At 46.8% G+C, this 13484-nt stretch overlaps 1 protein-coding gene across 4 annotated transcripts in view; it reads left to right on the top strand.

Moving 5' to 3' along the window:
* Positions 1-13484, top strand: part of GRIP2 (glutamate receptor interacting protein 2) — a 271200-nt gene that overhangs the window by 244902 nt on the left and 12814 nt on the right. For all 4 annotated transcript variants that reach the window (XM_088171424.1, XM_088171423.1, XM_088171425.1 and 1 more), the window contains exons 15-20: positions 2165-2231; positions 3037-3182; positions 3468-3612; positions 7823-7962; positions 10233-10409; positions 13168-13321. In XM_088171424.1, the coding sequence (XP_088027550.1) occupies positions 2165-2231; positions 3037-3182; positions 3468-3612; positions 7823-7962; positions 10233-10409; positions 13168-13321 (829 nt within the window). The remainder of the gene's footprint in view (positions 1-2164; positions 2232-3036; positions 3183-3467; positions 3613-7822; positions 7963-10232; positions 10410-13167; positions 13322-13484) is intronic.

The following is a 13484-nucleotide window of genomic DNA, read 5'->3' on the forward strand; positions in this document are numbered from 1 at the left end:
AGTGCTGACCCCAACTGTGGAGCTTCAGAAGGACAAGGTCTCGTTCTCTGCTCAGACTGAGTGTGTGCAGGATCCCCCCACGTGTCATAAGACTTGCAAGGCAGATGCTGAGATAAACATAAATCCTGCAGAGCTCGAGGCATGTTGTTGTCTGTACTTGCTTGCCTTTTTTTTTTTTTTTTTTTTTGTTCCTCCCTCTTTGCTCTCTTGGTGTTCATGGTCACTGGACTCGTTGTTCAGCTGTGGCTTGGTCAGGTTAGAAATGGCCATCCCAGCCCACCACCAGGACAGGGTCGGATCCTCCCTAACCCCCTTCTGTCACACTGCCTCTGCTTTGAAACTAGTAAACAAACCTTGCAGTGAAAAGTATTTTTGCTAACCTGGATTGTTTTGACAGAACCAGGCTAGGGAGTGATTAAACATGCAGCAATGCCACCTGACCCAGGGCTTGGGGTGTGCTCACAGGGTCTCCCCTCACTGCTGCTCAGACACTCCGTGCACCTCAGTCAGCAGCAAATATATGTCCTATACTGAAAAGGGGAGCAACAATAACAGTTACCAGAGTGATACATCTCAATCCCTGTGCTGTTTGTCCATGGTCTGTGGCCTACTCAGTCAGTGGGGGATTTCTGCACTGTTTTTGCCTGAACCCCACTCTTGTTCCCAGTGCTCAGCTCTGCCCAGTGTGTCCTATCCTGTCTGCAGTCTGGTCCATGCTGTGGACAGGCTGAATATAGGCACAAGCCCTCTGGGAATCTCCACAACACATCCCCCTCCCTTAGGTCTGCAGACAGAAGCAAACATGAGTGTCCAGTCCAACACTGTCTGGTATCAGGCTCCAGTAAGACATGGGGTAAAGAATTCCTCCAGGCTCTGTACCATTCAGCAGTCACATTGCTGTGACTATTATAAAATCAGTCATGGTCTGCTCTTTGCTGTCTGATCTCACTGTGGTTCTCAGCCCTGCCACGACTGAGATTGGCTGTCTTTTTGCTCTCTTAGTACAGAAGGTTTGGTTATTTCTGGGAGAGGGTATCCTTGAAGGTGTTGGGTTAGACATATGTTTTTAAATATCATAAATGAATATAAACAACAGAAAAATCTAGAGCAGAGAGGTTGGTAAACACTTCCTATCTCTGACATTCTGGGTGCTCTCTAACTGCTGTTCAGACAGGTGGATCTCTGTGTGCTTGGTGCCACGTGCCTCACAGATATTTTAATCTCTGCCCTGCACCTGATATGTTCAGAGGCTGTGAGTTTCTTTCTTCCCACACAGTTTTTTTTGAGAAGCTGAGAAGCTCTGTCAACTTTAAATGAGGCAAAGCAATTCCCATAGCAAGGCAGGAGGGGAGGATGCAGGGTGGATGCTCTTTCTTGGTGTATGTTTGACGTGTGGATGACAAGGAGGTCAGGAGGAGTTTGAGTCATAATTCTCTCTCTTGGGTATCTCAGGAGAGCAACAGGTCTTGCAGGCAAGTTTGAAAATGTAAATGCTCCCAGAGATGTGTACTCACATCTCGTGGGCTGAAAAAGTTATCAGGGTCAGCCAGGAGATAAGAGTTGAAAACTACCCACCCCTTCCAGCTCCAGCACAAACCACCCCTGATTCATCAGATTGTATGATTAAGTGCCCTAGAGAGCTGAGCCAGCTGGAAAATTGTGCTTTTTTCCCTGGGTTATTTTCCACCTGGAAAATTTCACAGCCCACTTTACTTGAAGAACACAGAGATGCTTGTATGGAGCATGGGGCTGAGCTGGATGCTCTCCGGGCAGCAGTGCTAATTCTGACTGCAGCCGTGGCCTTTGGCTCCCTTGTCTTGTGTGTGAGGGATGATGAGGGGTATTTGACAGTGCTGGGATTGGCAGTGCCACCTCTTCCTGCTGGACACCTCTTGCTGCTGGACACCACACATCCTCTCCTTCAGGAGTCCAAAGGAAATTAACCTGGGCAAAGGGCAACTGGCAAACTTTGCAGGGATTTATGGGTGGTTTGTTTTTTTTTTCTTTCTTTCTGGAGAGGCTGCTAGAGTTCAACTGTGAAGCATCATTTTGTGATGGGAATATAAATCCCTTTTCCTTATGGCTGTTTCTCCCCCTTAACTGTCCACCATCCCCGGACACCAAACCCAACACCAGGCTTTGTACCATGTGGTTTTTTTTGCAGCTGCAAGCAGAAAGCTGGGGGATCCTTTGATCATCTCTGACATCAAGAAGGGGAGTGTAGCACACAGGTGAGTGCAAGATTTTCCATCTGTCAAACCCACAGCAAAATGGCCCTCCATGATAGTTAGAATGTCTAGCAGAGAAATTGAATGCACAGTAGCACTTAGGTCTGGATATTTCCAGAATCCAAGGAGATCTCAGCACTAGAGGTTTTTCTTAGACCACAGTAGGGTTTGCAATAAAACCGTCTGTATTGAAGCAAATAGAGTTGAGCTAATGGAGAAGGTGACCAGGGCACTGGTTGAGATGTCTGCTGAGTCTCTAGGAGATGGATGTTCAGCATTTAAGAGCATGTGGCAAAGGGCTTCATATATCCCAGGAGGTGCTATGGCTCATCAGGTAGTTTGCCATGTCTCAGCTCCTGCTTTGGTGAACAGAGTGAGTGAATTGTGGGCACTGGTGGAGAACTGTGGGAATAACTCAGCATTTATTGACTTCCCCTCTGGTCCCAACTCCTCATACCAAGGCATTCAAAGGAATTTAGTGTGGCTGCTTGGCTTATTTCTGAGTGTTCACACAGGAGTTTCCATAAGGGGTAGAATATCTGTCAGTTAAACATCAGGCATTTTCAGGGTTGTAGGTTATGCAGGATATTTATCTAATTTCCTGGCTGGTTCTGTGTGGATACATCCTCTAAAAAACTTCCTCTCTTTAAAATTACAGATGTCCCAGACTCAACTCATAGTTGTTTTCCAGAAAAGATCAAGGACAGTAAAAAGTTAATATTGTCATTTCCACTGCAGAACTGAATATGTTGTGGGATTGAAAGGCAAATACAAATGTACTCTTAGTTTTCTTTTCCTCTCTATGTAGAACTGGCACCTTGGAGCCTGGAGACAAGCTGTTAGCCATTGATAACATCCGACTCGACAACTGCTCAATGGAGGATGCTGTGCAGATTTTACGGCAGTGTGAAGACCTGGTCAAATTGAAGATTAGGAAGGATGAAGATAACTCTGGTACAGAAATCCTGATGCAAACTGGTGCCTGTCCACTGTAATGACATTTCCCAATAGGTAGTGCAAACTAACAAAGATAAGGGCTGCTGCTCTCCAGTCACCACTTTCCATTTGATTATAGTTGATTTTTGTTATTCTGTCCTTAAGTGATGTCTGGAAGGTTAAAATCCTATTTGGTATGAGTGTCACTGCAGACTTCTGGCTTTTGCTTCTAGATGCTGCAAGTCTTTCCTATGACTACTTTTATTGAGGAAATGAATTCAGCATTCCTGTTTTCTCTTTCAGATGAGCAGGAGACAACTGGTGCTATTATCTACACGGTGGAGCTGAAGCGATATGGGGGCCCTTTGGGAATAACCATCTCTGGGACAGAGGAACCTTTTGATCCTATTGTCATTTCGGGCTTGACTAAACGAGGGCTGGCAGAGAGGTGAGGTTTGGGGGCAGAGTGGTTGAATTGATTTGAGAAGGGATCTTGAACCGTGGCAAGTTTCCTTTGCTGTCATAAACTCTTCTTTGGTGTCTTAGTCTGCTAAGAAGGAAAGGTGCTCTGAAGGTACCAAGTGACATGAAGAAGGGTGGTGGGGGCTGTGCTGCTGGGGCAATGAAAGAGACACTTGAGGAAAAGTCAGATCCAGTGAGTCAGGTGAAATCTGCAGCCAGGAATACATATTTATTTTTCCCTCTTCTTTAGGGGTGCTTCCTGGTCTGGGATTTGCCATGCTCACCTTGTGTCAGGAGAGTGCCCAGCCTGCCTATGAAACTACCATAGACTCTGTCCAGGACTCCCCTGTTGGCTAAACTGGCTTATGGCCATTGCAGTGGTGTGTCTTGCTGAAACCAGGGATCTCAGGTGTATTCTGACCTGTTCTTGCCTGTTGCTCAGTGTGTTACATGTGAGGTATCTCAGTGCAGGTTGGCATGCCCAAGCATCAGGCACTTATACCAAATATATAAAGCAGATTTACCTTCAATCACTGGGGAGGTTACTATGTGCCTGGGTCTGAATATCTGGGGATGTGTGGGATTTAAAGGATCAGGACATTCCTGATAGTATAAGGTGGAACTGAGTCATACACTCTATCTTAATTAATCTTTCTATATGGGAGCTGTGACTTGTAAATAGATCATTTCAGCAGCCCTGACTCATGCTTCTCTAAGGGTCTCTTACTTTGTGCTGCCTGACAGGCAGAACAGCAACAAAAAAACCCTGAGCAAACTGGTGTAAAGTGCAAGACCTTGGGGATGTTTGACAGCAGATTTGGCCTTTTGGTTTTTTCCGTTTCAAGACCACACTCGCTCTTAGCTGGACTGTGAAATGGCTCCGTGTCCTTTTCTGCATTGGGTTCCCAGAGCTCTCAGCACACTGCTGTGAATTTCTATTGCTTCCCTTTGGTGCAGAGTGCAGAAGGTCTGTGTCTCCTGGGAAGGAAGGGGATGGACTTAGTCATTAGTGATTCTTCTCTTTGGGGATTTTATATCACTGCCTGCCACTGTAGAATTTGGTCTTTTTCCCTATAAAATAATAACCACAGAGTATCCAAGGCTTTTCTATGAAGCACTTCTGTACTGTACCTGCAACCCAGCGTGAGAGAGGTTAAGAAGAGCCAGCTCAAACGCTGTCAGGTGTCAGAAGAGAGTCTGGTACCTTTGTTGATCTCAGTTCCCTTTGCAATTCCACAGTTGTTCCTCCTTCCAACTCGGATACGCACTGGTGACTGCTACGTCCAGAAATGTAGTGCAGGCGAGTGCTGCAGTGCTACTGAATTTTGATCAGGAGTGAGCAGGCAGTGAGCAATGAAAAGCCTTGTGAGAAGAGTGATGGAGCTGTTCAGCACATTCACTGTGGCTGAGTAGCAGATAACAGTGTGGGGATGGAGCAGCACAGGAATGTCTCTGGGTAACCTTGGCTCCCTGTGGGGAGGGTGAGGAGCACTGGGATGAAGGCTGCTTGCAGGAAAGGTGCAATTTTTTCTCCTGTGAGTAAGAGAAGGGGGTGACTTGACCTTGTCAAGGCAAGAGGGGGGCTTCTAGTGTTATTCTAAATTGTCCCTTTCCTGACGTCTCTACCTTTATCTGTGCCACAGATGCCCTTACACAGGCTCTGATTGAAGGATGGGATCTAAATCCAAATCCATGCTCTTGCTGGAGCACAGGACATGGTTTGGCAGCACTGACATGGGGTGGATCTGATCCCAGTGTCAGATAACAGCAATCCATGGGCCATTCTTGTAGAGCTGCAAGTGAAAGTCTGCACTGCATCTTGGGCTGCTGACAGTGGGAGAGGCAGGGTGTCCTCTAGGATCTGTCACACGTCTGACTGTGGGTGACAGGCTGCCTAAGTAAAAAGGCTTCAGAGTCAGATGACTTAAGTTTTATCTTGACCTTGAACATTTTTTCCTTGTGTCTGATCTCCTAGAACCCTACAAAGGCAGCTCAGACTGTTAGATCAGTTAGCTGTGGCTCTCTTCCATGTCACTGTCTGTGCCATAGGACTTGTGTTTTTCCTTCTTCTTGACCAAGGGAGCATGCCTGAACAATATTGTTCAATTCTGGTTGAGGTGTAATGGTTCTCCAAGAGCAATTTTTGGCTATTGCTGACATTTCAAAGTGCCAGGCCAGCCTCCTTTATTGCCACCTGCTCAAGTACGTGGGGGTGGCTGTTGGAGAGTTTGGGCCAGGAGGATCCAGCACCAAGACATGTTGGCAGGGAGGAAAAGGGACGGTGACCCTGCTCATATGCTAAGTTAATCCCAACCACATGCATGCAACCACCTCTTCCCCAGTGCTTGCTGGGAAGTGCTTGCAGCCCCTTTTACATCTTTCCACTTACCTGTTACTCAATTCTGTTCTTGCATGGCCCCTCTGAGCAAGAAGGGACATGCAGCCCATAGCTTCTTGGGCTGCTTTGTGTTTGAGGTGAATTAAGGACTGTTGGTGGTAATGGAGAGGCATGAGAGTCACTAGCTGGAAACTGCTTTCTTTATCAGTCCAGCTCAGCTTCTGTCTGCTTGTCCTCACAGGGGGGCCCTGAGAGGACTGAGCTTTGGTGTGCTTTCTTCCCCTTGAAGAAAAATACCTGGCTGAATGTGACCTTTCTCTTTAATTGTTTCTGTATTTTTCCCTGCTGAGACACTTTCACAGTTACTGCAGAGCCAGCGTGTTGTTCAGGGCTGGGTGGTTGGGCTGGTGTCTCGGATGGAAGTGTCCCCATGCTGGGTTCAGGGGTACAGCAGGAAACTCTTGAATGCTGAAACACTGCAGTGAGGAAAGGATTGGCTGTAAACTGTCAGCAGTTTAGCTTGATTTTTTTTTACTACAATAGATTAAACTTTTAAGGCAAATACTCTGGTCCCACTTTGATCTGTAATTTGTTTGAATGCTCAAATGTTTCCCTAACAGCTTTTCCAGGCTGATTTGAGTGGGACAAGACGGACATCTAGTGGCTGGTGGGACCATCATGGCACTGCTGAGTACCTCAGAAGCAGCAGAAGCTGCAGCCTGAGCATTGCTGCCTGCTGCTTGGCTGCATTTCCTGATTTGATGTACTTATAGTGGATATTTCACAAAAGTGTGTCCGCAGAACTTTGATAATTTGGGGAAAGCCAAGCAGCTGCTGATATATCAAATTCCAGTCCTGCAGGAGCTGCAGTCCAGTTTGGAGATGCAACCTGAGAGAGACAAGTTGCCATGGACAAAAAGATATTTCAGTCCAGATTTGCATCTCCTCCTGACTCCATCACAGAGGTTCCTGATAGCAGAACCTCCTGCAGTACTGGAGGAGGAGGAGGTGGTGGTTGCTGCTCACGTGTGCTGGCATTTGGGAGCTGGAGTGTGAGTTTGGGAAGCCCAGTCCAGCCAGTGGTGAGCATGGCTGTGGCAGTGGACACATCCTGCCCTGCCTGCTCTTCCCAGAGCTTCCCTGGGAAGAGGTAAAGTGAACCTTTGTCTGTGAGCAGACAGAGGACAAAGATGGGGAAGGATGGAGAGGGGGGAGAGTTGCCATGACTTGTTAGTTTGCTCGTGCCTGTTGCTGAAGCCTGAGGATTTATCTAGGAGAGAGCAATAGCCAGTTCTGGAACGTGGCTGAGCAATAAAACACAACCTCTTCCCAGGCTGGTGGAGAAAGTCACAGGGGTGTAGCTGAGTAGGGTGAGCTTTAAGCATATCATTAACTACAGCTGCTTCAGCTCATGCTTGCACACACATGAGCAATTTTGTTAAGCTGTTTTGGTTTGGGTTTTTTCCAATAGATTTCTTGGTTTGTCTCATAATTTCTTCCCATCAGGGTGAACATGTCCTTCAGTTCCATGTTTGATGACTGTGTTGGACTCCACATAATGAAAATGCTTGTGCTTTTAACCCCATTGCTTTGAAGTGTTTTGTGTCTAAGCTGGTCTGCAGCCCCAGCTCCCGAGGGGCTGGGATCTGAGGGGGCCATGTGTTCCCATGAGTATTGGAGGACCCAGATTCCTGGTATGTGGTGAAGAGGAAGTCACAGATATATATAGAGTGTACCAAGAGGGAACAAAGACATATTTTAAGGTGCTGAGAGTTAATTGCTTCAAGCAACAGCCAAGTGTTCTGTCTTCCAGAGGAGTTGCTTCTCTGGAGTTTCTGACAGTGCCTTTTCCCCCCAGAACTGGAGCCATCCACGTTGGGGACCGGATCTTAGCAATCAACAACGTGAGCCTCAAGGGCAAACCACTGAGTGAGGCCATTCACCTGCTGCAGATGGCAGGAGAGACTGTCACCCTCAAGATCAAGAAACAGACAGAGAGTGAGTTGGGGAGCTGGGCTGGGGAAGGCTCACCCCAGCAGGGACCCTGGGCCATGGAGCAGGCACTGCTGGGGAGTTTCTGTTGTGTTGTGGAAGGTGAGATGAGGCAATGTGGTCATGGGCATGGGGGGGCACAGTGGGAAAACGTGTGTGCTTCTTGGACTGTGGACTCACAGATAAAAGAAAGGCAACTCAAGGCTTCTCTGTGGTGATGGGAAGAGATGGAACAGCAGGTTTATTGGCAATAGTAATTTTAAATTCAGATTGACACCTTGTACTGTTGTTGCCATTCCCTGTCTGTGTTGGTGTTTCACACAGAGGTGAAGCAGAAGTTACTTTTAGAAGTATAAGAATGTGGGATTTTTAAAAAATATAATCCCGCTAAATGAGTAAGGAGACTCTGAGTTGGTAGACTCCATGAATTTCCCCCTGCCCTCCCATCTTTAATTCAACTGTTTGAAAACAATTGGCAATAAATCTGTTAGACCTCTTTTCCTGGCTTGGGGCTCTAAGATCATCTTTCAAAACATGTAACTTCATTCTAGGGATCCCCTTCTGGTTTCCCTGCCAAGCTCCCTGGGGCTTTGAAGCTGTTGTTGAGATAGTATAAAAAAGCAGAAGCATATTTAGTACTGGCAGGTCACTGTTTTTATGGGGACAGAAGGGTGATTGGAAAAAAAGAGGGATCATGCAAACTTTTCTCCCTGATTGCATGACCACAGCCAAACAGAGGCTTTTTCTTTAAATTCAGAAAGTACCAGGTGCATTCTGGCTTCATTCCAGTCTCTCCCACACCCAGTATTTTCCTCTTATTTTGGTGTGATGCTTCTGCAGTCTGTAGATTTGGCCAGACTTACCCAGCCAGTGGCCCACAGTGCTGTGGGAATTAGAGGAAATCAAGAGATAAAGCTTTTCCAAGCAAGCATGGCCCTTGGGATGCCCGTCCTGCATCTGAAAAAGTGGCATCACTCTTAAACATAGAACTTCTCTAGACCTCAAAGCAGTTTGCAGGTGTGTGGCAAGGCACCTGTTTTACAAATGGGTGAAGACTGGGCAGGGGGTAGGGACAGGGCAAATAGAACTGGGGAATTGATTCCTCTTCAAGAAGCCCTAGTCTCTTCCCCTGTAGCCAGTTATCTTAGTCTTTGGTCTGAAATGCTCTTTTTTTCCTCCTGCTGACACTTAGCATTGTCACAGCCACTTGGTGAAATAATTGACATGCAAGTGCCTGTTGGAGACTCGTTAATCATTCAGAGAATGAAGCAGGTGTAATTGAAATTTCAAGGTAATCTTGAGTTAATCATGGTGAGCAATCTTCTGAAGGCTTGGAAAACAGGGACTTTCAGGACACTGGGCTTTGTTTGGTAAAAGAATCTGTCCTCATTGACAAATGCAGACTTTCAGAGGGCTTTTTATCCCTCAGGTCAGTGATCCAGGGTGTGGATTGCTGACAAGATACCTAATCAGCAAGGACTTTAAAATAACCAGTACAAAGAAGTGCTTGTGCTGAGAAATCATTCTTTGCATAGCTTTTGCCCGAAATTTGATATAATGATAATAAGGGCCTGTTAGCACTAAAATAAGGAAAGGGAAGGTCTGGGCTTCATCATTCACATTCAGCTCCCATTTTCCAGTCACTGATCAGGGGAAAGTCAGCCTCAAAATACCATACCCAGGAATTCCACTGTTGACACATGCATGGGAGGCTCTGGAGAGGTGGTGGTTAGCTTTGAGTTCTTAGAAGATAGTACACTTGTGGAAGAGGGCAATAACTTCAGCAGTGGTAGTAGTCATTGGAGTCTAATTAAAACATCTGTTTGTAGCCAAGTTTGCAGCCAGCACCTGCCCTGGTGCTGCTCTGAGTATAAAGGAGGCCCTCTGAGATCAGAGAAGCTACAGGGGATTGCAGGAGCCAGCACTTCTCGGGCAGGGCTGTTTGGAGGAAGCTTCCAAAAGCACAGGAAGATGTGCTTGTGAATTGAGATTAGGTCCCAACGCTCTCATATGTGGTAATCCTCAAATCCCCATGGCTGTTTCTTGTATTCCATGTGTTAAAAACTCAGAAAGGCATTTTTTCTTGATTCAGCCTGAGATAAGAGTAATGCATTAAATCCTTTCAGCTTCATTGCACATGCCTTTCTCAGCTACTTCTGAAGAGCTAAAGAGGTACTTTAAAGACTTACAGTACCTGGGCTTGCTCCCATGTCAGCATAAGCTTTTCCCTGAGGCTTGCTCTTCGTGCCTGCTAAAGCAGGATGTTCTGCTTGCAGAATCCTACCCCAAGAAGTCGGGGAGCATCAGCGAAGTAAGCGACCCAGAAGATGAGCTGACAGACTCCCAGAAAACTAGCAAGCTGTCTGAGATATACTCCACCACAGTTCCAAGTGTGGACAATACTGTGGAGTCCTGGGATGGCTCTGCCATTGATGCTGGGTATGGAAGCCAAGGTAAGCCAGGGTTGTGTTTTCTTAGGGGTCTCTGCTCTGTCTGGGTTTTATCTCAGAACATGAGCCAAAGCCTGTGGTCTGACCACATTTGTATGGCCTCTTGCTTCCAGCAAGGAACAAAATGTATTTTAGAATGCACTCATGTGGTGCTTTGAGTTTGTGTATCTCTTTAGGCTTTTATTGGCACATTTGTTCTGGCTTATATGGCATCATACTGTTCCCATCATTTTTGAAACCATTACAGCACTTTATAATTCACATAATCAGAGACAATATTCACTGGCCATATGTTTTACAGAATATTTGTTCCATAGCTCACTTTATTTCTCCAGAGAGGCCTCGTAGGACATAATAATCCTCTTCAGGATGTTTTAAAATCCACAAGAATGTCTTGTGACTAGAAGCACTTGCTTAACAAAATAATTAAGGTAATACTACAAGAAAGTTTCTCTAACTCTCTAGTGAGTGATCAGATGAACACGTCTTTGAGGTCGGGTTTATTCAGCTGTAGCTTCTAGCAGATGTGGAACTGGAATGGAGAATAGTCATGGGAATATATTTTTACTTGGAGAAAAACACTGGGAAATAGTTGAGATTCAGTGACATAATCAGTTCAGATTTAGTGACATAAGCTAGCATTAGCCTGTATTGAAACAAACCAAAATCCTGAATCAACAGGAAACTCATGGAAAGACTCCTGTCCAGAACAGAATGTGAAAACAAGGAGGGATGCTGCAGGGTGCTGCTGCAAAGTGTGAGTGTGCTGTGCTCCCTGCACTCTGGCCCCGTTCAAAGGACGGCACTGCCCAGGTGTCTCTTTCCCCCTCCCTGCATCTTCCTTCAGCCTCTGTTTGTCTGAACTCTTAATTTGGGAGCACAGTTGGGACTGGAGGCTTCATTAAGGAGGAATCCCCTGGCCTTCATAATGCTGCAATCCTTCTCCATCTAATTGAATGTTAACACAAGTTGGACACTGGGAAGTGATTGCTCTGCCGGTAAATTGAGAACAAGTAATTGAGCACAGCGCCCCAGGGAGCCGGCCTGGTGCCAAGTTGCCCAAGATCCACACACTGCAACTTTGCTTCAGGGGCTCTCTTGTCTTCCCTGGTAATTGCACTTGGCTGCATGGTGGTGCAGTGGTGCTGGCTGGGAAGTGGGATGCTGGAAGGTAGGGAGAAGGGCATGGAAGGTTGCCCATGGGATGGGCATGGAAGGCAGGGTGCAGAGAAACCTGGGAATCAAAGAGCCTGGAGGTTGGGGGTTACACCCCTAATGGAGAACTAGAGATCAGGCTCTGCAGCCTTGTAGGCTTTTAGGTTCATCCATAGCAGTAGGAGATGGCTCAAGGAAGGATTTAGGCAGGGAAACTGTGCTGGGCCTCGTAGGAACATGCCACCAGGTGGCTCTGAACCCCAGGGATCCAGCTCTTCTCTCTGAAAGGAGGTGAACCTGTAATGATGCCAAGTGACAGATCTGGACATGTGCCCCTGTACCCAGCCCAGCCCTGCTGCCCACCTGCTGCAGGGACCTATATCCAGGGCCCTTGTCCTGCTCTGGCAGCAGTGAGTGCTTCTTCACTGCTCTAAGATGTTGGCAAGCAATTTTCCTGGGGCTTTCTCCAGAGAAGTCTAACCTTTAAAAACACTCAGATGAAACAATCAGCTAAGTGAAATTACAGGCCTTGGCATTTTCAGAGAAACTGTTGGCATTATCTTTGGGTATTTCCAGTGCTCTTAGCTGTTTAGACGTCAAGTCTCCCTTAATTACACGTTTCTCCATTACTTCTTCCTGTTTGCTTGGCACAGCGTGTAATGGGAGTGTGCAGTGTTTCTTGGAAAGACTCTGAGGATTTCTCCTGAAACACTGAATGGGCAGTAGGAGGTGAGCAGGGGACTCAGGAGATTATTTCTACTGCAGATAGCACTGACACTGTTGAGGAATGGTCTGTTTTGGAAGTTTTCTGTTTAGGCATCTTCTCATGAGACTTGAGGATCTTATGAATTGGTAGTGATGGTTTTTCACTTCTGGAATAAGACACTGCAGTATGGAAAAGTCCATGGGGGCAGATGTAGTGAAACTTGTCTGATTTCATACTAAGTCTGTATTGATCTCCTGTCAAATGCAATATAGATGAGCCTCCTCTGCTCTCAAGCCAGCAGAGTTTTTCATCCTATTCCTTGCCTTTCACACACACATCCCTGAAGCAGCTTCCTGTACCTGCACCAGCTGATCCCAAAGGCATAGGAGTTCTGAGAGAATTCTGACTGGCAGCTCTTAGGACCAGAGCTGACTCCTCCTCATTACCACCGCTGAGGGAAGCTTGTCAGGATCTTCCTTTGCCCTTTGAAGAACTTGTTGTATTTAAAGGTGACTGAATCAACAACATAATTTTTGCTGGGCTCAGTGTGGAAACAGGAGCTGTTAATCACAGCTGGAACTGGCTGGAGGTAGGATCTGCATCTGTGGGTATGTGTACTCTTAGGTCTGTGGATCCCAGATCCACACCATAAAACTACTGGGAAGCAGGGGAGAAAAGGAGAAATGGGGCATCCCATGTCCACATCCTGAGAAGCTGCTTTGATTAAAGCCAGAAGAGATTGGAAGAATTGCCTTTGGATGACTGAGATGGAAAGTGTACAATCCATGTGACCTCACGTTTGGAACCTAGGCTCTCCTGGCTCTGTGTGTCCTACTCCATCTGGGGTTTCTGACCAGGTATTGCCCTCTCTCTTCCTCCACCCCTTCTTGCCTTCCCTAGGTACATACATACCCCAGGCTGCTGGCATAGCCCTCCATCCACACGAGTGGAGACACAGCAGGCAAAAGAGCAGCACCCCTCCAGCAGACCCCAGGAAAAGCTACCCCTACATGGATGGAAGCTTCAGTGAAGATGACTGGGACAAGCCCAGCAGGTAAGGAGAGGTGGGAGGAGGCAGGGAGGTGTTTGGAAGTATGGGTGCCACTGCAGGGACAAAGAGAGCATGGGAATGTGATGGAGTGGCCAGTAATGTCCCATTTGGCATCAGGCAGCCATGGGGAAGGATGCTGGTGGTGCACCAACTGTGTTGGGCCACC

Source organism: Sturnus vulgaris, chromosome 11, assembly GCF_052056855.1.
Source record: "Sturnus vulgaris isolate bStuVul1 chromosome 11, bStuVul1.hap1, whole genome shotgun sequence".
NCBI classification, from domain to species: Eukaryota; Metazoa; Chordata; class Aves; order Passeriformes; family Sturnidae; genus Sturnus; species Sturnus vulgaris.